This window comes from Ictalurus furcatus, chromosome 3 (assembly GCF_023375685.1).
Source record: "Ictalurus furcatus strain D&B chromosome 3, Billie_1.0, whole genome shotgun sequence".
Lineage (NCBI taxonomy): Eukaryota > Metazoa > Chordata > Actinopteri > Siluriformes > Ictaluridae > Ictalurus > Ictalurus furcatus.
The window spans coordinates 8,544,817-8,572,112 of record NC_071257.1 but is presented as its reverse complement, the minus strand read 5'-3'; the positions used below and the strand labels follow the sequence as shown (position 1 = coordinate 8,572,112).

Genomic DNA, 27,296 nt, shown 5'->3' with positions numbered 1-27,296 from the left:
GATAGCCTAATCCCAAAGATCTTAAAAGGGCCTAAGTTCAGAAATCCTGCACTTTACTTTTATGTATGTTTCTGCATTTCTGTATTTTAACATGACATTCATTAACATGGCCTATAGTTCATTCACAGTTCACAATTTAAACGTTTTTTTCATTTTAGGCCTGTAAAAAAAAATTTTGCATATATTTTTACATGTGTGCTATAGCTGGTACCTACTGTGCAATATCTTTGAAAATAAATAGTCAAAAGAGTTTAAACAATGGATTTGCATTGTGAACATCCTCAGTGTGTTAGCTGCATATGGGCCACATGCATGGGCTGCTCAGATGACATTCCTGGGCTGAAAATCAACCCCACACCAGCCCTTGATAAAGACTTGCTTTATGAGCCATATGAGATGTCAAGTGCAAGTCTTGCAGTAATGTTTTAATTAAGGTTAATTCAGTGTGTAGGCTTAATCCCTGTCCTGTATACTGTAGTGTAAGAAATCTTTTTAGGGCAAAACCACACTCACCGTCCACTTTAATAGAAACACCTGTACACTTGCTCATTTATGCAGTTATCCAATCAGCCAATCATGTGGCAGCGGCACAACACAAAATAAATCATGCAGAAAGGTCAAGAGCTTGAGTTAATGTTTACATCAAACATCAGAATGGGGAAAAAGTTTGATCTCTGTGACTTTAACTGTGGTTGTGCTAGACAGGCTGATTTGAGTACGGAAACTACTTATCTCCTAGAATTTTCACACACAACAATCTCTAGATACATTTAACAAAAAATATATTATTTAAACATTTTTAAAACGTACGTTTTTAAAACTGCAATTACTGCAATTACACCACGGACCACTAGGCGTCCGCGGACTCCCGGCTGGTTTTCAAAGTGGGGGCCGCCAGGGGGCCCCCGGGGGGCCTCAACAATTTGGTCGGAGCCACTAAGCCCATCCATCCCACTAGTATGTTTTCTCTTTCTCACTCTCAAACAACCACACACACACACACACACACACACACACACACACACACACAATCAATTCCTAATGTAATGTAATGTAAAGATGTAAGATGTAATTATTAATAAAAAGAAGGGGGATATATTCAGAAGTCTGTATTTTTAATGTGTTTTAAAGTCATCTTGCAAAAGGGGGGCCTCGGTCAAATGTTAATGACATTTGCGGGGCCTTGCCCTGGAAAAGTTTGGGAACCCCTGCTCTAGAGTTTACACAGAAAAACATTGAAAAACATTGGAAAAAAAAAAAAAACCTTGAGTGAGCAACAGTTCTGTGGGTGGAAATGTCTCTTAAGAGACATAAGAGACATCAGAGGAAAATGGCGCAATTGGTTCGAGTTGCCAGAAAGAATATAGTAAGTCATACAACTCATGTAGCCTAATAATTCTTTAAAACCTGGTGAGCAGAAGAGCATCTCAGCATGCACAAAGCATCGAACCTTGATGAGCTACAACAGCAGAAGACTAGATTGGGTTCCACTCCTCAGGAATCTGAGGCTATGATGGGCATTGACTCACCCAAACTGGACACAAAAAACCACCTGGTCTTTTTCCAGTCTTCATCTACAGTATGTCACGTCAGTGTGTAGATCCCTTAAATGCACCAGTAAATAAGTGAATTCACTTCAATCGCTTCAGTGAGCAAGAACATGAAGTAGGGAAAGGAAACGAGGAGGCGTATTTTATGAAATTAGAAGTACCTGTAATTTTGGGATGCACTCGTTGAGTTTCCGCAGAGTGTAGTGCTTAATGTCAACATCGCGCATGCGCATTGACCCATAAAAAAAAAAACAACACTTTTTTTTTTGGCGCTTTCCGGCGAAGCCCCGCCCTTCAACTACTTCCATTCCTCACCCGCGCGCTTGGGGACTTGAGCTACCTCGATGACAGGGCAACACCAATGAAGACACTTTCACCTTGATGACAGTTTCATTTCCCCCAGCTAAGTTAAACACATTTAATGGCTTAGTAAAAATAACTACTGATTTGTCCACTTTCGTGCGCCGTTGGATTAAATTATGCAGAGATTATGCATCAACCACCAGTGAACCGCACTGCAAGGCGTCCTGCATTGTGCTGTTCAAGCGGCTGAGAAGAATTAATCGGCAAGGACATAACGCTGAATAACGAAGCACAATTTAGCCCACATTTAAAATAATATCCAACTCCATGTCGAGAAATATGAACGTTTCTGTCCTCCTTGTGCCAGTGGCATCCTGAAAGCATGCGCAAATCTGATCCGATGCTCTACCGCGTGCTGGGATCCAATCTGGTCTTTAAATCTTTTGTTCAAAGATGAAACTGATGCAAAAGTCGACAGTCGCGTCTCTTTCTTTCTTTACTTCATGGAGCATGTAAAATCTGTCGCAAAGATTTATACGTTTCCTTGGGACGGCCAGTTTGGTGCAGCGACCCAAACGGTGCTTCATATATACGACTCATACAATCCGCATAAATCGGCAACAAGAAGGTCGCAGCAGTGAGCACTACTGCAGGCTTGGGAAGAAAGAGAAAGCAGTTTCCCCTCACTGGACACTGATGCTACATTTCTGTTCACTAATGAATGAATTCGTTGCACATTTTGAGCTCCCCAGGACGCATCGACATGACTTTTCCCACCCGGAGGATGACTTTAATGATTTCATAAATCCACACGTGATTGCTTTGTTTATTTTGTCATGTCGGTATAAAAATGAACATTGTTAGGGAGGGATTTCTGGAAGCACGCGAGCGCTATGGCTGGTCGCTGTCCCGCGGGCTGCTGGTGCTGAAATGTGTTCAATAATATAGTCACCAAATATTTGAGCATAGACATTAGCTTGATAGCAAATACCATGGCACCAACGACTTAGGACACCCTGAGAGGGAAAACGAGTGTTATTATTGGTCGTTCATGACGAGAAAATTTAGAATTTAGAATTTAGAATCCCTGAACTTCATTTTTGTTTCTGATTTCTAAAAAAAAAAAAATCCCAGTAACGTTTCGCGTTGTGGTCAGGACTTTTAGAAGGATGGAAAGCAGGGGCATCGGTGCTGGCCGGTGTGGTTGTGCGCCCCGGGGTGGAGCTGCTTGCTGTCCCGCGTGCTCGTGGTGTTGAAATGTGCGCGATGTCCGCACGGCAGAGACTCCCGGGCTGCCGCTCGCTGCACATCAACGAGGATAACGGACGCTTCGTGCTGCTGGCGCTGCTCATCCTCGCATACCTTTTGTGCGGCGCCGCGGTCTTCTCAGCCATCGAGCGGCCGTCGGAGGTGCTAGCCCGAGCGCGCTGGAATCGGACACTGCACAACTTCAGCGACGCTTTCAACATCAGCGTGCACGACCTCAGCACCTTCCTGCGCGAGTACGAAACCGCGTCGGCCGCCGGAATCCGTGCCGATGCCCTCCGACCGCGATGGGATTTTACGGGGGCATTTTACTTTGTGGCAACGGTTGTGTCAACTATTGGTAAGTTGTTAAATGCTGTTGCATGAGTTCTTGAGATAATGAAATTCAGCTCAACTGAACATTGTGTTCCATATTACTTCACACGTTTCCCTTCGTTTTGTTCGCCTACAGTATAAATTGATTGATCTTATATATATATATATATATATATATATATATATATATATATATATATATATATATATATATATATATATGTTAGATTAGATTAGATTAGATTCAACTTTATTGTCATTATGCAGAGTTCAAGAACAGAGCTAATGAAATGAAGTAATAATAAATATGTTTTTTAAAAAATTATTTACTTTTGATTGTTCAGTGTTGATTTAGAAGAACAATATTGTATAATAACCAACTCTGAATAGCATACTATCTGAGTTTTTCAACACCTCATTTTATTAAGCAACATTCTGACACCAAGTACCCATGGGTATCAGACGTGTATGATGTGTATGTGGGAGTATGTAATATGCATTCTCTAGAACTGCAACAATAATACACATGTAGCCTAGTAGTTTATATCACTGCTGCAGCTACAGGCAAATTGGCTGCTCTTGTGACCCTACATATTCATTATCATTGTCCCTCAGAATCTCAGAAGAGGACAGTCTGTTTTACATGCATTTCACCTTGGTACTGCAACGGCATAGTACAAGCCAAGTGAAGCGTACACATTTTCAGGCATGCCAATGACAGGGTATTAGGAAATATCCCTGCTGTTAAAGTTCAGGACACAGCCTGAGGCTCACAGTCTGCTGCAATGCTGCTGCCAGAAAACAAGTGTGAAAAAACATGTGCATGTTTGATAGGTCACTAAGGAGCAAGGATGCCTTTTGGTCCTTTTGTGTGTGCATGCAATTTACTGTGTAGGTGTAGAGAACTCATCCTGATAATAATTTGGTTTTATAATATTATGCATCCCCATCTTGTCTCAAATCACTAATGTGTGGGAATAAGAAGCAGGATGAATGTGTGTGTAATTAACATGTTTAGAAGGAAAGTCCAAAACAAAAGTTTACAAAACCCAAATGCAGAAAAAGGCCAAATAGACAAGGGACAAAAGCAGTGAAAAAGAAATAAAAGTATACAGAAACTAGAAAATTCTGTGTAGATCCTGTGAATGCTTTGTAAGCTCTTTTCTGACCATGGCTTTAGCAGTTGGATGAAACATGGATGATGTCAGCTGGTTTTTATTTGGGGTTAATCAGAAACACTTTATTGATGACAGATGAGTGGTAATTACTTTGAACATAAGTTTGAATGTGATTTGTTAATTCTGTGCACAGTGACATGCCCCATTATAAAAGGGTGTGCACACTTATGCATTCCCAATCTCTCCCCCCCCCCCCCCGCGGATTTTGTGGGCTACTCTATCACAATAAATGTGAAAAAAGATCTGACATGATTTATCTTGATTTAATTTTTTACATAACAAAACATGAAGTTTTAACAGGGGTGTGTAGACTTTTTATATGCAATGCACATTAGAGCAGCATTAAGGACTAGCTTCTATTTCAAGAATAATCTACCCTGAATACATTTTAGATGTAGAAAGCAGAACGAAACCAGATTTGTTTTTCTTCTTCACCTAATTAGAGTTATGGGTTTACATGCAATGCATTACTGCCATTAAAACCTCTAGCTGTAGTAAGCTATCCCAGTGTAGTTGGGATGAGTATATGCATAAAGAACTTCATGCATAAATGAAACATATCTAAACAATATCAGAAGGTCTTTCTGGGAGTGAAATCCACTCGTATGATCTGTGAGTTTTATGCTTGTAACGTCCACCATGTACAATTCCTCTCCAGACCACCAGAGGGCAACCTTTCACATAGCTTGAATTTCTTCTGTGGTTATGCCACCGATTCCCTATGCACATCTGTCTTGTGTTTCCCTTGATTAGCCCCAATTTATAAGTTCAGTGTTTTCGCATCTTATTGGCTTGGCATTTGTTTGGTATTTCATTGTGGTTTGTTGCGATGATGTGAGTAGTTGGCTGTTATCGTGGGCTCTTGGTTAGAGTCTTGGTTAGAGTCTTGGTTAGAGTCTTGGTTAGAGTCTTGGTTAGAGTCTTGGTTAGTACCCTTTATTGTTTGTCTACCATTTGAACCTTGCCTTGGCTGTTTTTGTTCAGTTTACACTTTGTTTAAAAAAAATAAAGAAAGCCTGTGTCTGCATCCACCCTCCTGGATTTGTTACAGTAATGCATTGTACAGTGTCTATAAAGTCTACACACCCCTTTTAAAATGGCAGGTTTTAATGATATTCATAAAATTAAACCATACATCTTATTTCATCTTTTCTCACCTTTTAATGTTATACACTATATGGCCAAAAGTTTGTGGACACCTGGCCATAACACTCATGTGCTTTGTTGAACACATTCCAGCTTTAGTCCCCCCTTTTGCTGTCATAATAACCTCCACTCTTATGGGAAGGCTTTCCACTAGATTTTGGAGCATGGCTGTGGGAATTTGCCCATTCAGGCAAGAAGGCCTGTCTAACTGCAGGTTTTGTGCAAAAATAGATTCATATTTAGAGCTATATACAATTCCCTCTATATTGACTAGCACATAACCCATAGCCCAGATATGTGAAGAATAAAAGAGATGCAGGGAGTGATGAGTATGTGCCAGATATTCCTGTAATGACTTTAATGTTGCTGTAGGTCTCTTGGCATCCTCCATGGTAAGGTTTTGTTTTATCATTTGGAGGGACGTCCTGTTCTTTGTAATGTCACTGTGGTGCAGGCCTGGATTAACACAGTGTGGTGACCACACTTGAAGTGTCCCCGTCCTCCAACTTTACATGTTAGAAAAGGGAAATTTACTTTGGTTATAAAGACCATAGATTTACATGAACTTATAGCTAAAGTACAGGTTCACCTCACATACTACAGAAAAATGTTCAGTAACATCCAACCACAAAACCTGATAGCATAGATAGACAAGGGCCTACAAATGCATTCTAGCCCTTACACTGATGCTCAAATCTGAATGTTTCACATGCCAATGCAACATGTAATGCTAAATATCATTATTTCTATCATAAATGGACTACATTATTAGGTTAGTATTAGGACTACATGCAAAACCATTACAGAGTATGTCTAAAAAAAATCATTGTAGAGATATACCAAATAAGGCAAGCCCAAGAAAGACTGTTGCAAGCAACATATCAATAGGTGAATTCAGCACCACAGAGACACACAGCTGCAAAACACAAACAGTGTTACACTTACACTAACTTCACAAGCGTGACTAACTGAGCAACCAGTTAAAAGAGAAAACCATTCTACAAATATCAAATTGACAACAGTGTCACATTTGTCCAGAAATGATGGTAAATAAGCCTTAGCATTTGAGAACATCTCTCTTGACTTTGCACATGCAAACTCGTTAATGAAATCATCGGGCCTTGCTGTGGTGCCACATTTTCTCCTTGATGATGATGGCTTTCCGTGTTCCATGGTACAGATAATGTTCTGGATATTCTTTTGTATCCCTCTCCTAATACCTTACAACCTTACATCTCCTCAATACCTTACAACAATGAGATCCTGTTCATGCTTTGTACGCTCTTTGCAGGTCATGGGTTCAGCAGTCAGATGAAACAGTTCAGCAGTCATGATGTCATGAAAATCCTACAGAAACAGCTGGTCTTTATGTGGGGTTAACCAGAAACTCTTTATTGATGACAGGTGTTAAATAATTGCTTTGAACATGAGTTTGAATGTTGTTTATTAATTCTGTGCCTATGCCCCATTATAAAAGGGTGTCTGCACTTGTGCAAGCAGGTTATTGTAAATCCATTCCCCCCAACAACCAACTTGAAGTGGCTGGGGATTTTCTGGGCATGTGTATGCTTTGCTTCTCTGATGGCCCAGGACAGTTTGGCCCTCACTGTTCTTAAGGCTGCCTTGTTATCTGCTCTGATGTAAGAGTTTCAGGTCCTCATAAACACATGTACCTTCATTCATCCACGGCTTCTGGTTGGAGCGTGTGGTGATGGTCTTGTAGACAGTGATGTCATCGATGCACTCGCTGATATAGCTGGTCACTGATGCCATGTATTCCTCCAAGTTGGTGGAGTCGCTATCAGTTGCAGCCTCCCTAAACATGTAATAGTCAGTGTGCTCAAAACAGTCCTGAAGAACAGAGATGGTTCCTTCAGAACAGATTTGGAGCATCTGACAAGTGGTCTGTATGCTGGGATTAGCATAATAGAGATGTGGTATGAGTAGCCAAAGTGGGGGTGGGGCTCCGCCTGATACGCACTGGGGATGTTTATGTAAACTAGACCCGGTGCGTTCATCCCTCTCATTGCAAAGTCCGCATGCTGATGGAATTTAGGGAGCACTGACATGAGATTCACATAATTGAAATCTCCAGCAACAATAAACAGTCCGTCGGGATTTGAGTTCACAGAGTGCCTTATCCATCCATCCATTCATCCATCTTCTATACCGCTTATCCTCAGAGTGCCTTATTAACCATCATATTTATCAAGCAAAGCGAGGGGTATGGGTATTGAGGACTTCTGGGTTAGCAGAAGCTACCACATTACTCACTAGCATTCCCAGATGTGCCTGTTTCTATGCTCTGGGTTCCCTTTTAGTGTTCTGGATGAACTCTGTGACCACAGACATCTGCTGAAGCATTTGGGCATGGGATTCTAGGCAGCTGGCTTTGTGAGGTGATGGCAGAGTGTAGATCGCAAATCTCTGCTAGATCCATAGCGAAGCCTTCTCTGTCACAGGGCTCTTAGAGAGGTTATACAAAGTTATACAAGGTTTATTCAGACAAAGAGTATGGTCAAAAATGTTCCAAGTCAGATACCAAAAAATCAGAGAGTATATACAGTCCACAACACAATCCAAAAACATGGTCAAAGAAACAGGCCATGTCAATGATCCAAATATTAAAAGCAGGGCCGGTTCTAGACATTTGGAAGTCCTAGGCAAAATTTATGTTGGACCCCCCTCCGCACCCCTCCCATGACATGTTTTTTACCATTACTTTAAAATGTTAACTTTTTTTTAAGTCAGTGTATTATAATTGAATTAGAAATGACTCATAAAGCCACACTGACTAAAAATTTCAAGGCAGCTGTGATTTTTTATTTTGCAGTAGTTTTTTCAGTAATTTATTTACAGTTACACACCCACCAACTATTCAGGACAATTGACCATTTTGCCTACTCTATGCAGTAAAATGGACAGTAAAATAAAGACAACATTACATAATATAATTACAGATGAACATTTCCTGTACACCACTTCAGTAAATGAACATCAGTGCCTTTATCATTTTTTCCAAGCTGGGTATGGACAGGATTTTCCCCCTCCTATTGCACGAGTATAGACTATAAATGTAGTCATATGATATATTGCAGTACAGTACCTTAAATATGCACTCTATGCACAAATCAACTGCTAGTGGAAGTGAAAGAGACAAACTACTGAGCAGAAAGAATAGTTAATTTCTTCATAAAATTGTATGCTTATTTTTCCATTAAATATAACAGTATTTATGATTTAAAAACTAAAATGAAGTATTATGTTAGAGCAATAATGTACACATCAGTGGAATTTAGAAGATATACAAACAGATTTTTTTTTAAACATTAAAAAATGCTCTAGTGTGTTTGCTGACTTTATACAAACTTCTTTACTTTTACTGTAGTATTTTGCTAGTCAGCTCCTGACGTGATCTTTTGGACTCAGAATAAACCGGCAAGTGATGCTAATGGACAGAACAAGGCTCCAGATTATTTTTAGAATACAATACGATCACTCCAAAATAGATGATGACAACTCGCATACCTGCATCACGAGCTACACTTTCTTTACGTGCCTGTTTAGCCTTTCGCTCAGCAGCCCCCGAAGGATGTGCTCATTTCTGCACCATCATTAATCACTGACTTAAAGTCAGTCAGCTGCAGAAAAGTTGCATTTTTACATTTTGTTCATCGTACCTTATCTCTTCATACATTCAGAGGGTGGGACCTACTTTAAAACATGACATAGATTGGTTTCACTACAGGTGAGTGACAATTCATCTATATCCAATGGACAAAGAGCCTAGTTTTTTGCTGCCCATCTTGAAAGGTGGACTACACGATTACCTACACTGCCTATAGGTAGCGCCGGCCCTGATTAAAAGCATAGACAAATCCAGAGGGTCAGACAAAGGCAAAAAACAGACAAGGGACATATACATGTAAACAATACAAATATCAAGAGCTTAGCACAAACTAGGATGATGGCTAAACTATAAGGCTTAGCAACCTGACTATAAGTCCATGTACTTATAATATCAGTTATAAAGGAAATGAGCAAGATAATCAAGGAAGATGTTTAAAGTTCAGGAGAGTGTGCCCTCTGGTGGTCTGGCATGGAATTGTTTGGGCTGGATGCTACAAGCTCTCTCTTACTGTTTTCATTGGAAATAGAGCCTTTTTGGATCAGGCTGTTTGTTCTCATTTTTATTTTGATAGATTTGTATGATAAATTGTTTCTTTTTACTTACACAATTTCAGCATTATGTGAAAATGTATTTTTATGTTTTCATAAGCCAAAAGGAACAAAACATTTGTCACATTTATAGCTAACACTGATTTTCTTTGTCTTCACTTGTGCAAAGCACATGCATGTCACAGCTCATTTAAATTTAGTGCCATAAAAAGTACCATAAAAGGTAAAGCTTACAGAAAACTGAAGGTGTAAAATAAGGAAAAACAGTGAAATAAAAGGAATTTATCAGAGGTAGAAGTAGAAGAGATTTTGACTCACATCTACACTAATAAAAATATTATTTAGCAGCTGAATAATAATATTAATGGGTGCACATTGGCTTAGTGGTTAGCACGTTCGCCTCACACCGCCAGGGTTGGGGGTTTAATTCCCGCTGCTGCCCTGTGTGTGTGGAGTTTGCATGTTCTCCCCATGCTGTGGGGGTTTCCTCCGGGGACTCCGGTTTCTTCCCCCAGTCCAAAGACATGCATGATGGGCTGATTGGCATGTCCAAAGTGTCCGAGGCATATGAATGGGTGTGTGAATGTGTGTGATTGTGCCCTGGGATGGATTGGCACCCCGTCCAGGGTGTACCCCGCCTTGTGCCTGATGCTCCCTGGGATAGGCTCCAGGTTCCCCCGTGACCCTGAAAAGGAGTAAGTGGTAGAAGATGGATGGATGGATTATTCAATAGCAACTGAAAAGGCTAAAATCAGGAGACAAATTACAGAAAAGATGAATTAGGAGTGAATTGAATGGCGGGAAAAGAAAATGGTTTGACATGAAAACAGAAAAAATATATTTACATTTCAGTGTTGGGGAGTAGCTAACTAAAAGTAGCGACACTACTAACTTAACTACAATGTTTAGTAGTGTGACAGTAGCGCAGCTACTTTAAAATTAGTGTAGCTTTTCCAGTAATGTAGCGCGATTCATCTAATGTGCCTTAAGGAATTGAACAACAAATCTTACACCTTTATATGTAATCTTTGTAAACCAAAGATAAAATACTGTCAATGTCCAAGAGCTCAAGCACAAATTTAAGGACACAGAGGTGAGTGCGATTGTCATTTTAAATTGACACGTAGCATAATGTGCACATTATTTAAATTGAGTAGGCTATATTTGAGCTTTTTCCCCCCTCTGTACTGCTTATTTTGTGTACAGCACTTTGAGAAGCTGCTTTTAAAGGTGCTCTATAAAATAAAGTTTATTATTATATTTCTGGATTTAATTACATTATTGTTATTATTGTTATTATTAGTAGTATTAATATTATTAATATTGTAATATTACTATAATTATTGTTAGAAGTAGTAGTAATATTATTAATATACAGTGAGTATTAATTGTATCTTTGGATGTTCTATAAATAAAAAGACTATAAATTCATAATTGTTCTGAATTATCTTTAAATTGTTTAATTTGTTTATGCAGAATTATACACAGTTATTCATAAGCTGATTCACAATCATGACATACTAAAAATGTTTCCCATTTAAGTAGCTTCAATATAGTTAGCTACATTTTCTTAGTAACTTGTAGTGTAGCTAACTACTTTTTTAAAGGTGTAGCTTAACTACTTCAAACTATGAGTATCTCGCAGTTTGAAAGGATCCTGTTTCTAAGTAACTTCCCCAACACTGCTAGATTTTACCCAGTTGATAGTAGACACCAAGCACATTATGCAGTGTAATTGCTATTTTAATTATTTTAAGTATTTCTGTTACTGTCAGCTAGACGTCTCGTGTGCTGATGTGCTCCTTAGTCTCTTGCACACTTGGGCCTCTTGTGCATAGCACCCTCCTGATGTCATATTCAGGGTTGTTTAAACTGCAGTAAATGAAGACAGAAATCCCCATGTTCATACTGTTATTCTTTGTCAGCTATCGACTTTTCATGAATTTTCTTTCTCCTCCATTCTAGTCGTCTTTCTGTGACTGCAGCACATTATGTGTGTGTGTGTGTGTGTGTGTGTGTGTGCAGATGTGTGTGCAGATATGCGTGTGTGTGTAGATGTGTGTGAATTTAAGTCACCTCTGCTCAGCGTCACTCATCTCTAGTATATGGTCTACGCCCTGGTTTTGGAACACACACCTTTCATTTGACTGAGCACTCCCTTGGGCATGAGATGTTCCCTTCCCTTTTTAACTGGCATTTCTAAGCCATCTGACTTTAACAAATAACTATTCAGGATCTCTCAAAGAGAGTGAAACAAGATGGAGAGAATGGAGGCTTGGAAATATAGTAGAAAATAGCATTGGTATTTCAAAATGAAACAGATTTGCCACAGAGGAGTATAAAATTATTAGTGAAGCACAGATGGGGCAGATATATGCAGTATTTTAATTGTAAGAATAGCTCATCCAAGCAGACATCTAACTATGGCAGCTAATTTTTTAAGCTGAAAGACTTTTCAGCTTTTGGCAAATTAAAAAAATACTAAAATTAAATGGCCACTTTAATTTGACTATTTTTTAGACAAAGGCTGAATATTCAATAAAAACAATATGAGAAATATTTTTAAAATGTTCCAAAATAGGTTCATTTTCTCTCTGTGTTTATAAAGCCAGAATGCTTTACAAATTCAAGAGACTTTATCAATGTATTTTGAAATATGCTGTCACATGTTTTACTTTAATAACTCCCTTATTAGGAAGTGGGCACATTTAATAAAGTTACTCTAGCGAGCATATTCATTTTGTTACATACACTTGAAAGATATAAATAAACCCATCCACTTGTGTGACTGTGGTGTGGTGACATCCAGTATGCTAGTTCTTTATAGCTAGGATTACATAAGCCTAACAAAACACTAAAAAGCTTAAGATTTTTCCTCAGAGAGTAAGAAACATTTTATTGCATAAATAATATCACTGAAATCAAGAGATGTTATCAAAAGTTAGCACAACAGCATAATTCAGTGTAACACATCCCAAACCTGCTATTTATTTTTCCTTTTCTTTTTCAGCAACAGGACCAAAGCTCCATTCGCCATGTGCAGTTGCTATCAAAGTTTGAATAGGAGTAGCAAAAACTGAATCTAAAATAGTTCACTGTCCCCAGTATCATGGGTGTTATCTGTGGCTTGATAAACTTTCACTACTTTTTCTGTCACAGAAAAATTGCTTAAGGATAAGTACAGTGGATAGAAAAAGTCCACACACCCATGGTTTTTATGATATACACAAATGAAACCAAGATAAATCATGTCAGATCTTTTCCAACTTTAATGTGATGTAGCAACCAACAAAATTCAAGTAAAAAAACAAACCAATATTGTATGGGGAAAAAAAAGAAAAAGAATAAACTTACACTAACCTGGTTGTGCAAGGGTGCACATCCTTTTATAATGGAAAATGAGACTGTCACGTTACAAAGATGGATGCGGAAGCAATCACAGATTTCAAACATTTAATAAACAAACAGACAAAAACAACAAATACACAATAACACGAGGCAAAATACTGTGGCAAAACCAAACATTGAAGCATGGACAAAAGCCTGGAAAGACAATTACGTGAGACAAAGAAGCAGTGCAAACAGTGGCTATATATATGAGTGCTCGTTAAACAAAAAACGTGATACAGGTGCTGGTAGTCATGTGACAGAAATATTGCGCAGTGGCTGCTCGGAAATGAAGCCCAGAGTTACCTCCTTGATATATGACAAAGACCTTGCTCAGACTCAATCCATCCAATCACATTCAAACTCATGTTCAAAAGTAATTGCCATACAACTGCCATCAGAAAAGTGATTCTGATTAGAATAAAGATAATCAGAAAGATGCAAAATATTTTTCCAAATGTGGTTATAGCCCCACCTCACATTGCCTATTACCAATTCATCAGGAGAGCACTCCTTTCCTAAACTGTCTTTAATTTAAAAAAAATATATATGTGGAATGGTTAGATATTATCATTATCAAAGATTTCACCTCTCATAAGGCCAGGCAGAAGAGCATCCAATGGTAAGATGCTCTAGAGCGGTGCAAAACTATGTTATACATACAGCTGAATAGTTTGTTATACTTTTTTCCTGTAAATGTCATATAATAGGCATACCATAGTTTCAGAGCCTAGGTTACTGTTTTTAAGTGTAGGAGAGAGAATATTACATTAAAAGTTAAGTTTTAGTTTACACCTTTCAAGGGTTTACAAAAATGCTGATGTGACCCTGCTTTGAATGCACTTTTATAACCAATGCTTGTGATGCTATAAATGTAAACATTATAAACAGTGTTGCTCTGAATTTATATTGGTGTTTAATAGACCTGTTTTGACAGTTCCATGTTAGAAATGCAGAAATGTTAGTAGTAATGTTTCAAAAATTCTGGTCAGAGAACAATGCCAGTAAATACAGTTCACAATCTCTGTAATGTCCCTAAATTCAAGCAAACATCCAAACTTGGTTGGTGTCCTGTAGCCTATATATATATATATATATATATATATATATATATATATATATATATATATATATATATATATATATTAATAATACAGCTACCTGTGCCTGAAATTTAGCATTTTAAATAAAATAGGGTACCAAGATAGGTTAGTGGGACCCTGTGTAATCTTAATCCAGGCCTGAACTTATAGCTCGTCATTTGAGTTCTTCTTTAAGCTATGGAATGCATGGGAAGTTCATTCCAACTTTTTATGTTGTTAGAAATCTCATATTAAATTAGGGACTTAATCACTTTTTTCACATAGACAAGTTCCCTTTGACAGATGTTGACCTGTGAAGTTCTTTCTCTTATCTACTGTCTTACATACTTTCTTGTCCCTAATTCCCCTAAAAATCACAGAGAGTCATGCACCTAGCTCATAGAAATTCGATGCTTGTGGCCTGTGCTAATTGAGACCATCATTAGGACAGAAGGACAGAGCCTGGAAGCTCTTTGCAGACTTCATGACTTCAAAAGTAAAGGGCCCATTTATTAATGATGAGCTACTGCAAGGTCAGTTTGATCCTGTACAGGGGTGGCTAATAACAGTGGGCTAGCAGGGCTAAGCCCACCCCTGCCTTTCAAAGATAGAAAAAAATGTAATTAACAAATGTTTTAAAGAGGATTATTTTAGATTTTTATTGAAACAGCGTGGTAAGAAAAAACACTGAATGGTTTGAAATGATGCTGTGGGCTAGATGTAACAACCCCAGATTTGAAGATTCATGCAGCCTAACAGTATCAATCGTGTCAGGTGTCAGATCTGAGCTCCTTTTGGTATAATATCTTTTAGCCTGCTTCAGCGACACCCTTGTAATACATCATCAGCAGTCATGTTAAAGACTCAGTTGTGGGTGTAATGAATGTGAATGAAGTGGATAATTTTTCCCCTAAAATGTGTTTGGTGGAGAAACTAAAAGTTGATAGATACATAGTTGATACACAGATTGTGTAATAAAAGTACAAATTACATAAATGGACAGATGACAGAAACATAAGTTTAGTGATTTTAAGTTTGAATTAATGGGTTACAACTTTACCATATTTGCAGCATGAACCCTGTCGAGCATTACAGGCTTGAAACACACACACACAAAAAAAATCTAATCACTAATGGAGTTTCTTTATATGTGTGTGTGTGTGTGTGTGTGTGTGTGTGTGTGTGTGTGTGTGTTACCAGGAGAATAAGGACATGGGAGAAAGGCCTAACACAACTCAAAATGGCTTTTAATGTTATGGAAATTTGCTTTAAAGCTTTTTATTTCTATACCAAAATCACGTGTGCACATACAGACAGGCCCATCCCAACAGATAGTATTGGAGGGTGAGGACTGCAAACTTGATGGCGAGACCCTCTTTTCGATCATGCTGTTCTCACACACTGAGAGCTTGCAGCTGATGTACAGCAAGGGGTGCTCCTCCCTCCCCACCACCTGGGAGAACACGGCCCTCAGCCCCCTGTCCGACATGTCTGTCTGCAAAACAAAGGGGAGAGTAAAGTTGGCAGAATGGAAGCGTGGTCCACCACAAAGTGCAGCTTTTGTCAGCGTGAAGACCTGCTGGCACTGCTCCATCCACTGGAGCAGATCTGGTGCTTCCTTTTTAGTGCAATCAGTCAGCAGGTTGGTGACATCTGAATAATTAGGCACAAACCTACGATAATAGCCAACCAGCCTCAGTCTCACCCCTTTTTTTTGGTCTTGGGTCTCGGGCAAGCCAATTAGGGACACACCTGCCCATGTCCCAAGTGGAAGCCCAGATACCATGCTTCCACCAATTGCACACTTTGGGTTTGGGTAAGCAGCGGCATGTGGGTAGAGGATTCTGTCCATGGGTCGTTGGAACATGGCTGGGCCCCTGAATCACCCAAAAGGAAAGGTGACAAATTGGTGTAAACCAAACAGAGTAAAAAAGGCTGTTTTCTCATGAGACATGAGATAGGGTAGTCAAGGAGAACTGCCAATATCCAGTGTTGAATCCAGTGTCGAATAAAAGCAAGGTGCACCTAATCGATCAAGCAGTTTGTCAATGTTTGGCATTGGATATGCATCAAATTTAGAAACCGCATTGATTTTTCACAGTGCGCTGACACCAAGGCTCCGACCTTGGCCCTTACTGTTCATCCTTTGCATGGACACAGCAACGGCAGACCTGCAAATGCCTCACCTCTGGATGCTTCTCCATGCCGATGCTGTCACACTTACGAATGCAGGTTGCACGGCCCTGCAACAACATATGCAGCAGTAGAATAATTGACTAGGTGAGAACAGAATGAGACTCAAGATCAAGAAGACGGAATAGCAAGAATGTTAGAATATCTAAGTCAGTGTGTTTGTTTGATCTAACTAGGAATCATTAACCTTATTAAGACAACACATCAATAATGTCTTAAAAAGCATTTATGATACAATTTGTCATCTTTTTAATCTCTGTCAGTGCTTAAACTTAAAATAGGTGCCAGTACTCCCCTTATTTTCATGTTGGCAATGTGTATATATGTATATATTAGGGCTGGGTATTGTCTACCTCATATACTGTATGTATTACAATGCATCACAATATAGCACAAAGCATCATATCCTTTTCACATATTACATCAAGATTGGTACTGCTCAATACAAATTCTGAAATAGTTTTACTGTTTAAATGTAATAAATGTGCAAAATTAATTAAATGACAATTGACACAGATTAAGGAAAAGCGTAAGCCAGTAATTTATTTGTAACTTTGCCAACTTTGCCAACACAGTATCTCAGTGTGAATCTTTAACTGATTACTTGTTAATCAGTTCGGGGAAAAAGATAAGCCAATAAAGGAAATGTGGGGAAAATACCTTAATTTAAGTTTAGAGTAAAATGAGTGAAGGACAGCTGTATGGCGGAGGGAGTTACAGAGAAAATGCTTTCCTAAACCTTCCAAGAGGAGGACTTAATATGGAAGTGCTTTTTTGAATAGTTTAATTTCATTGCCTGTCATGTAATGATTTTTGCTAGATCACCACCACCCCCCTGCCTGACCCAGGCTGGGGAACTATCCGGTCTCCATCTGACTCCCCCTCCACCGACATCCGCATGCGTCAGTCCCACAGTGATTGGAGCAGTCTGGTGGTCAGTCTTGGTCACTAAGACCACCAGACTGCTCCAATCACTGTGGGACTCCCATGTCTCCCATTACCTTGAGTTTATCCCGAACCACTTTTTTTGTGTTCAGGTAACCGGTATGGCTAGCTGTGTACAAGCACACCTGGAGGAGTCTCAGTGTGGTGCACTATGAGGTCCATGTGACCGGGTAGATTTGAAAACACATTGTAAAATTCCCCTTGCAACCTGTGCTCTCTGGGACTGTGAGAGGTGGTCTCTACAGGGGACTAGGGGAAATTGGGCTACACTTTTTAGACTTGCCTCCAGTCCCAGCTCTTCCGTCTTGGGAACCACCATCACCAGAGTCACAAGAACCACCTCTCTCTATGGGTTCAGGAGATTGAAGTGCATCGCCTCTATCCATTTGCCTGACCTCATAGTTGACTTCTCTGTCTCACCCTGTGACTTCAAGTAATTTAGAGCTCAACATGGGTAGTAAAACAAGTACCATATCTCTGTGCAAATTATATAGTCAGGACTGTCATTCTTGGGCTTCATGCAAATTCTTATGTGTTAGGTGACTTAAGCTGTGGAGTCTTGCTCTCAAGTCCAGAACATACGGCATTTTATTTTTACTGTTAGAACCTTCTTCTAATTTTCTCTAATGATCTCAAATACATCATGAGGCTTGCACCCATACAATAATTCAAATAGGGAAAACCCTGTGGAGGCTTGCAGGACTTAATGCTGCATATAACAGGGGCTTGAGCCACTTATCCTAATTTCACATATCCTCGTGAACAAACTTACAAATCATGTTTCTTAGTGTCTGATTAAACCCCCCTACCAGACCATCTGTGAAAATTGGTTTAATCCTTAATTATTTGTAAAGCTCGTGTAGTGTCCATGACATAAACATCGTGCCCTGGTGGAATCTCTTTTGGGATCCCGACTTAGGAGATAATACGGAAGAATGCCTCCGCAACGCTGCGTTCTATGATGTTGCGCACCACTGGATATTGTGCCAGTGTAATATCGTATAGAAATTATTAAATAATTTTATCACACAAGCCTATTTTGAAACATAGTTAGCTTGCTTACTCAGTCACATCAGATAGAAAGCTTGCCAGAAAGGTCCACAGGACAACTGATTTAGGAATTGAATAAGGTTATGTTCTTTTTTGAAAAATGACAAAATTTTCCTCCAGCCTTGTTTTTATAGTGTTTTACAGTAGTTCCAGGGCATAGTGATACAATTCACATAAAATACAAACAAACAAGGGGGGAAAAAAGAAAAAAATTCTGGACACCTTCTGGTTCACACCCACTTCTGGGATAATTCTGAATATGAATAGCGATTTTAAAAAACAAACAAACAAAAAAAAAAGCACTAAACAGATACAGATAGTGGCATTGAGTTACACCCCGAATACAGCTTTATGCAGGCATTAAGCCACTCAGCCACAAGAGCGTTAGTGAGGTGAGGCACTAATGTCAGACAAGAAGGCCAGGCTTTACATTTTTTCATACATTCTTTTGAATGTCCATGGAATAAAATTAAATATCAGATGCTATGAGTGTACCTTCTGGCATCATTTACACATTTGAATGACCATGTAATAGGAAGCAATGTGATAACATGAAATTAAAAATGACCTTATATGGCCATGGGCATTGTTTCAATTCAGGACAGCTGTCATTTGCTGATATTGTCAAGCAACTATTTGATGCTGTAAACAACAGCGCTTTGCCTTCACGTGTTCGCTGAGAGTAGGCTAATGGTTGAGAGGCAGTAATTTGGCCAATAGTTGCTGCAAGCCTTTTATAATTGGTGTGCAAGAACGCGGGAATTACAGAAAGGGGTTAAAGCAACACAAATATGCGCACACATGATGTACTATTAGACCATAAGCACATCATAATGAAACTAAAGCCGAATCCCGGACATTTTCTCAAATTTAGAGATCCCTGCCAGATGCTTTTTAAATTTTTATTTCATTTAAAGAAAATGTTTTTTCACTAATCATTTTAGTTTTCATGATAATTTTTGCTAACGATTAATAGCCTTGGTTTGGGGAAGGCCCACATATGGGTGTGATGGTCAGGTGTCCACATACTTTTGTGTGTGTGTCTGTCTGACTGTCTGTGTGCACTTGTGCATGTAAGTTTTCCTGGCAAACACCTTTCCTTTACTGCTGGTGCATCAGTTCCCTTTTTCTCTTTTTTCTTTCTTTCTCCCTCTCTTGTGCTCTCTGTCAACAAATGTGATAAAAAATATTCTTATTAATTTTCAATATTTCCCCAGTTGTTGATGGTTAGCATCTGCTTATATTTACTATGGATTCTGTTAAAATCCAGTTGCATATTTTGTTTAATTATAGTATTTCTTATTGCCCAAGCATTTGTAATTTGTCATACATATTGTTTTTCTATGACTTCATAACCAGTAAGTGAAATTCTTGATCATAACATATAAAAGTGCAACAAACTACATAATTTTTGCTTGTTTCTTGAAAATTACAAGCAAATTATAAGTGACCTTGTGTGTTGTTGTTTTTTTGGAAATGTAAAATAATGAATTTCTAAGAATTCTATTATTCAACGGTATTTCTGCAATGCACAAAATAAACCAAATGTTTACTCTTTAGTCTTTCCCATAACATTTGGTTTTAAAATTATTTCATATGAAACAAGGATGAAAAAAATCATATGAATATATCAGATTTAAAACGTAAAAAAATAGGGTGCAAGTGTGCATATATAACAGTTTTTGCTGAGTCTCTGTTTTGCTGTCTCTTTCCCCTAGGCTTTGGGATGACAACCCCAGTGACGGTAGCTGGCAAAGTGTTTCTGATCTTCTATGGTCTCCTTGGGTGCGCGGCCACTATTCTGTTCTTTAACCTTTTCCTAGAACGTATTATCACCGTCTTAGCTGTGGTGATGAAAGCTTTTAGGCTACGTCGCTTGCGCACTAGTGGCCTTCTCCCACCAGGAATCTGCCAGGACTTTGCAGCCAGCACTCTTCCAGGTTGGAAGCCCTCTGTCTACCATGTTATGCTGATCCTGGGCCTGTCAGCTATCATCATCTCCTGCTGTGCCTCAGCCATGTACACACCCATAGAAGGCTGGGCCTACCTCGACTCCCTCTACTTCTGCTTTGTCACCTTCAGCACTATTGGTTTTGGAGACCTGGTGAGCAGCCAGAGTAAAGCCTACAGCTACCAGGGCCTTTACCGGTTGGCTAACTTCCTTTTAATCCTGACTGGCGTCTGCTGCATCTACTCACTCTTCAATGTGATTTCCATTGTAATCAAGCAGGTGCTCAACTGGATGCTGAGCAAGATGAGTTGCCTATGCTGCCAGCGCTGCAGCAAGGCTAGTGCTTTCTTGGGGCGCCGCAATGCCATCCGCCCTGGCCCACGCCTCAAACAGGGTCATTTTGGGCAGCCATATGACTCCGAGGGACCTTGCGATAATGACCGGGAGGGAAGAAGGCTCTCTGGTGAGATGATCTCCATGCGGGATTTGGCTTGCTCAAACAAGATATCACTGGCCATCATGCAGAAACAGCTCTCAGAATCTGCAAATGGGTACCCCAGGACAGTTTGTGGAAGCTCACGACACAATGGCTTCTCGGGTGGAGTTGGAGCTTTGGGCATCATGAACAACAGACTGGCAGAGACAAGTGACTCTAGGTAAAGGCATCTTATGGATCAAGAGTAATACTGTAGTTTACAGGAAAGCTTTTCTAAGTACAGGAGCCCTAATGTTACGATGGATTTTGCTTTGACTACAGCCTGACTTTGCCTTGCGCACAAGTTGCAGTGAAACAGCATGATTTGCATGATGCATTTTAGATATCCATTTGAGCCAGGATTAATATGATACCCCAATGGTTGGGAAATTAGACTACAACTCGAAAGGTAATTGAATTGAATTCAGTGGAATAAGACACCCAATGTGACTTAACAAAGGGCAAAAAGTGCATAATGTTCTTTGTAAGCCTTTTTAGGGGTACACAGTTAATCTAATAGTGGGAGAGTTTGTAGTTAAGTGCATACGGAATTCTCTAGCTTTAACCTATTTAAAATATTTGGACTGCATAGTATGGCACAGCTATAGAGACAATACCGAAATCTAAAAAAAATATTTGGAATTCTAAACTTCAAGCATTGCCTGTGATTGATATAGATCTTCTCTATTATACAGAATCAACTCTCTGAACTGTAGTTTAAATTTACATCATTCTCAACCATCAAACATATTGCACATGCCTATATTTCAGCTATGCATCTCTTTCTTATAAGATTATTGCTTGAAATCATTGCAAGTAATCTTCATTTTAAAAAATTCAAATGTAGAACATACATATCAGAATCATGTTAATGCAGTTGTGAGAGAAAGTCTAAGACCCCTTTGGAATTATCCATATTAATATTTTGATGACTTTTTATGATAAAAACGTAATTATTTTCATCTATAAGTCATAACAATAAAAAAGAATAGTTGTACTTAATAAAAAACCCTTTTATGTCCTTATTTAACAGTAAAAAAAAGATTATTGATATAAATATGAAATATGTGTACTTACATGACGTCACGTAACTATTCATACTAGTGACCTTTTTTTTTTTTTTTTGCAATAATCACAAAGAAAAAAGCTTATTGTTGCAGGTGATTGGAGTTGAGTAGAAGTTATATGGTGTTCTGGTCCATTCTTTTAAAGGAAACTTTCAACTCAGGTGTATTTTTGGGATGTCTTGCAAGATTTGCTTTTCTTGTGATTATATATCAGCATTTCAATTGGATTGAGGTCAAGGCTCTACTGCACTCTACAACACATCATTTCAGTAGTTGGTTTACTCTTCGGTTTATATAATTTTAATGCTGCATTACCTAACCTTATTTTGACTTCGGATGATGGATCCCTTTCTAAACTGATTCAATTTGCAAGTCACTGCTTCCTCAATAGCCAGCTCATACCACTGTGATCAAAAGTTGGGATTTGATTGGATTTATTGATGCAATATATAGTTGAGGCCAAAAGTTTACGCTTGGCTAAGGACATTCAAACTCAATTTTTCACAACTCCATAAATTACAATACATTTCCTGTGTAATTTCCAATTAAGTAAATTAGGATATCTACTTTATATCCATAAGAGGTCATTTCAAAATAATTGTTAAAAGACAAATTTATTTAAGCTTTTATTTACTACATCAGATTTTCAGTGGGTCAAAAGTTCATATATATATATATATATATATATATATATATATATATATACCTTATTAGTATTTGGTGTAGTGCTGGGTGATTTTCATAATTAATCCAGTTAATTAGAATTACTGTCTTAACACGATTTTAAAATGTTCCAGTCAAGATTTTATGTTTCCATATACATATATTTTTTACTTTTTATTTTAAACCCATAAGTGTTAAACCAATACAAAGGAAAAACTTAACCTTCTCAACTTGATAAACACCTCTTACAGCTTGCGGTACTACCAAACATTCTACCCTATGCTTAGATTGGTTGAAGGTTGGAATTACAAGTTGCGACCTCAAGTTGAATGTTATCTTAAACATTTAACAACATTAACAATGTTTAACAACGTTAGCTTAAACATTTTCTAGTGCTGTTCCATATTACAAGAAGAGCGCTCTGGGGGAAAGACATTATTGATATGGTGACATGTCATATTGCGAAAGACATGGTGACCATTTACTCTGTTGAGAAAGAAGGTTTCACTAAGTTGTGCAAAAATAGTAACATCACCACCTATTGCAAATAGTGCAAACAATGGTTATTTTAAAAATGTTAAATTTTCAATTGCGATATCTAAGAACTAAAATTGCAATTGAGAATTCTTCATAAATTTGAAAAAAATATATATAGTTGTGTTTATATATATAATATTTTTTTATATATATTGCCTTGCCCTTATTTGGTGGGATTGCCTTTTTATAGCTTGGACTTTAACAAATATTTGGGGTAGTCTTCCACAAGCTTATCACAAGACAGAACTTTTGCTTATTCCTCCTGTCAGAACTGGTCTAACTCAGTCAGGTTTGTGGCCTCCTTGCTCAGACACGCTTTTTCAGTTCATTGCAAAAATGTTCTGTGGGATTCAGGTCAGGGCTTTGTGATGGCCACTTGAATATTTTCACTTTGCTGCCCTGTTGTTACTTTGGAGGTGTATTTAGGATCATTTAGGACCCAGCTGCGAATTTTCTGGCTGATGTCTTGAGGTGTTGCTTCAGTATTTCTAAATATTCTTCCTTCCTCGTGATCTATTTTTTAAAAGTGCACCAGTCCCTTTTCCAGCAAAAAACAAAACAAAAAACCCCTCACAATATGATGCTGCTACCTACATGCATCACAGTTGGGATACTGTTTTTTTGGATTAAATGCTCATCCTTTTTTCTCTCCATACAGTGCTCAAATCATTATGGCCAAACAGTTACAATTTTGTCCTCCAAAAGGCTAGGTCTTCATCCTCATGATCACCTGCAAACCTCAGTCTGACTTTTTTTATGCCTGTTTTGTAGTAAAGGGTCATGGTAATATAGGTCTCTCATAATGGTGAATTGACATATATACCTCCAGCTTCTTGAGCAGTTTCTTTCCTGTTGTCTTTCAGACAAAGGTTAATCTGTGCCTCCTTCCTGAATGATAGTGCCTGTATGGTCTCAAGATTTTTTTTTTTATATTTGTATACAATTTTTTGTACAGATACTCATGGTACCTTCAGTTGTTTGGAAAGTGCTCCTACGGAGAAACCGGTCTTGTGGAGGACTACAAGTTGCTTTCTGAGGTCTTGACTGAGTTGCTTAGATTTTCCAATTGTATCAAGAGCAAAAAGGCACTGTCTCTAAAGGTAGGCCCTTTTACAGTTACGTGTGCACTCCCATTAACTCATAATTGATAACAATTGGCCAATCAGAAGCTTCTAAAAGTTAATACATCAATTTCTGGTATCTTCCAGACATAAAGAGACAGTTGCTTGAAAGTTTGTGAACGCTTTATAATTTTCTATATTTCTGCATAAATATGACTTAAAACAACATAATTTTTTCACTCAAGTCAAAGAAAACCATGACAAAAATGTTATACTTGGTTATTTATTTATTGAGGAAAATAATCCAATATTACATATCTGTGAGTGGCAAAAGTATGTGAACTTCTAGGATTAGCAGTTAATTTGAAGGTGAAATTAGAGTCAGGTGTTTTCAATCAATGGGATGACAATCAGGTGTGAGTGAGTGCTCTGTTTTATTTAAAGAACAGGGATCTGTCAAAGTCTGAGCTTCATAAAACGTTTGTGGAAGTGTATCATGGCATAAACAAAGGAGATTTCTGAGGACCTCAGAAAAAGAGTTGTTGATGCTCATCAGGCTGGAAAAGGTTACAAAACCGTCTCTAAAGTGTTTGGACTCCACCAATCCACAGTCAGACAGATTGTGTGCAAATGGAGGAAATTCAAGACCATTATTACCCTTCCCAGGAGTGGTAGACCAACAAAGATCACTCCAAGAGCAAGATGTTTAATAGGCCATAAGGTCACAAAGAAACCCAGGGTAATTTCTAAGCAACTAAAGGCCTCTCTTACATCGGTTAATATTCATGAGTCCACCATCTTGAGAACACTGAACAACGATGGTGTGCATGGCAGGGTTGCAAGGAGAAAGTCACAAGTCATTCTATCAAAGAATGGATAAAGAAGAATAAAGTTAATGTTTTGGAAAGGCCAAGTCAAAGTTCTGACCTTAATCCAATAGAAATGTTGTGGAAGGACCTTGAGCAAGCAGTTCATTAAGGAAACCCACCAACATCACAGAGTTGAAGCTGTTCTGTACTGAGGAATGGGCTAAAATGGTCTACAAAGCCAGTGTTCTCGTTGTCTACTTTTAGGACTTGTGTGAAAATCTGATGATGCTTTCGGTCATATTTATGCAGAAATATAGAAGATTCTAAAGCACCCCGGATGAGGATGGGTTCCCTTTTGAGTCTGGTTCCTCTCAAGGTTTCTTCCTCATATCATTTCAGGGAGTTTTTCCTTGCCATTGTCGCCTCTGGCTTGCTCATTATGGACAAATTCTTACATTTAAAATCTATATCCTGAATTTATATATTTCTGTAAAGCTGCTTTGGGACAATGTCCATTGTTAAAAGCGCTATACAAATAAAATAAAATTGAATTAAAGGGTTCACAAACTTTCAAGCACCACTGTAACTTGGTGTACTGTATGTAAACCTTTGACCCATTAGAATTCTGATAGTCCATTAAAGTTTAAATAAATGTTTCTAACTGATTGTTTAATAATTACCTCTGATGTCAACAAAATATAGTCAGGTCCATAAGTATTTGAACAGTGGCACAATTTTCATAGTTTTGCCTCTGTACGCCACCACAATGGATTTGAAATGAAGATGTCATTACAGCCATTTTTTGAAGTGTCCCTCTATTTTCACAGGCTCAAAAGTAATTGGACAAAGTAACATAATCATAAATATTAGGATTATTGAAAATAATTAAGTGACAAGCATGCTCAATTGGGTTGAGGTCAGAACGTATAGCTCTATATGCTTCAGAAAACATCCTGCTACTTCTATCAGCAGTCGCATCATCAGTAAATACCAGTGACCTATTTCCACTGGCAGCCACACATACCCATGCCATAACACCTCCTCCACATGTTTAACAGATGTTGTGGTATGCTTTGGAACATGAGCTTGTCCTTTCCTTCTTCATACTCTTCTCTTTGCATCACTCTGGTACACGTTAATATTAGATCAAAGCTTTTTTTTTTAAGCAAAGTCTAATCTGGTTTTCTGTTCTTGAGTGTTACCAATGGTTTGCATCATGCAGTAAACCATCTGTATTTACCTTCATGAAGGCATCTCTTGATTGTAGACTTTGACAATGATACACCTACCTCTTCCAGAGTGTTCTTGACTTGGCTAGATGTTGTGAAGGTTTTCTTCAACAAGGAAAGAATTCTGCATTCATCCACTTTTATTTGTCTTCCATGGTCTTCCAGGCCTTTTGGTGTTGTCGAGCTCGCCAGTACATTCCTTCTTTTAATAATGTACAAAATTGTTGATTTGGCCACTCCCAAAGTTTTTGCTGTCTGTCTGGTAGATCTGTTTTGTTTTTTCAGCCTAACAATGCCCTCTTTCACTTGCATCAACACTTCTTTGGACCACCTATTGTGAGTTCCCATGAACAGCTACCAAATGCAAATTCAATGCTTGGATTCAACTTCAAACCTTTTATCTCCTTTATTTTTCATGAAATAAAATGGAAACAGGCCACACTTGGCCATGGAACTGCATATCAGTCAATTGTCCATTTATTTTTGAGCCTGTGAACATGGAGGGATTCCTAAACAGATAATGCTCTTATTTTTGTTAAACCCCTTGAATTAAAGCTGAAAGTTTGCACTTCAATCACATCTTGATTGCTTAATTTCAATTCCATTGTGTTGGTGTACAGAGGAAAAATGACAAAAATTGTCAATGTCAGAATACTTATGGCCCTGTCTGTATGTGACCGAACTATCTTGCCAAAAGAAATATGAAATATTTTTAGCCTATGTCTATGTAAACTTTAGTTGTATTATTCCAGTTCTATGGAAAATAGCAATGGTCTTGAAATATATTCCTGAGTGTGTACTAGTGGACGTTTTTAACCTTTCCATCTTTTGGTTTCTGAAAGTGTAACTAACTAAAATAGTCCTCAGTTGATTGGGAACCTGACTCTAAACAACATTTACAGGGCTTGGT

The 27,296-nt window shown here is 38.4% G+C and overlaps 1 protein-coding gene across 4 annotated transcripts in view; it reads left to right on the top strand.

The window, feature by feature from the left end:
- The first annotated feature begins 2,751 nt into the window (after window positions 1-2,751).
- The window catches only part of kcnk12 (potassium channel, subfamily K, member 12), a 35,156-nt gene continuing 10,611 nt past the window's right edge, over window positions 2,752-27,296 (top strand). Inside the window, exons 1-3 of one of the 4 annotated variants that reach the window (XM_053620656.1) lie at window positions 2,752-3,459; window positions 20,313-21,201; window positions 24,243-24,387. In XM_053620656.1, coding sequence (XP_053476631.1) covers window positions 3,111-3,459; window positions 20,313-21,201; window positions 24,243-24,387 — 1,383 coding nt within the window. In that variant the 5' untranslated portion in view covers window positions 2,752-3,110. Of the gene's footprint in view, window positions 3,460-20,312; window positions 21,497-24,242; window positions 25,575-27,296 lie in introns of those variants that run through there. The other 3 variants (XM_053620655.1, XM_053620657.1, XM_053620658.1) reach the window with 3 other exon arrangements.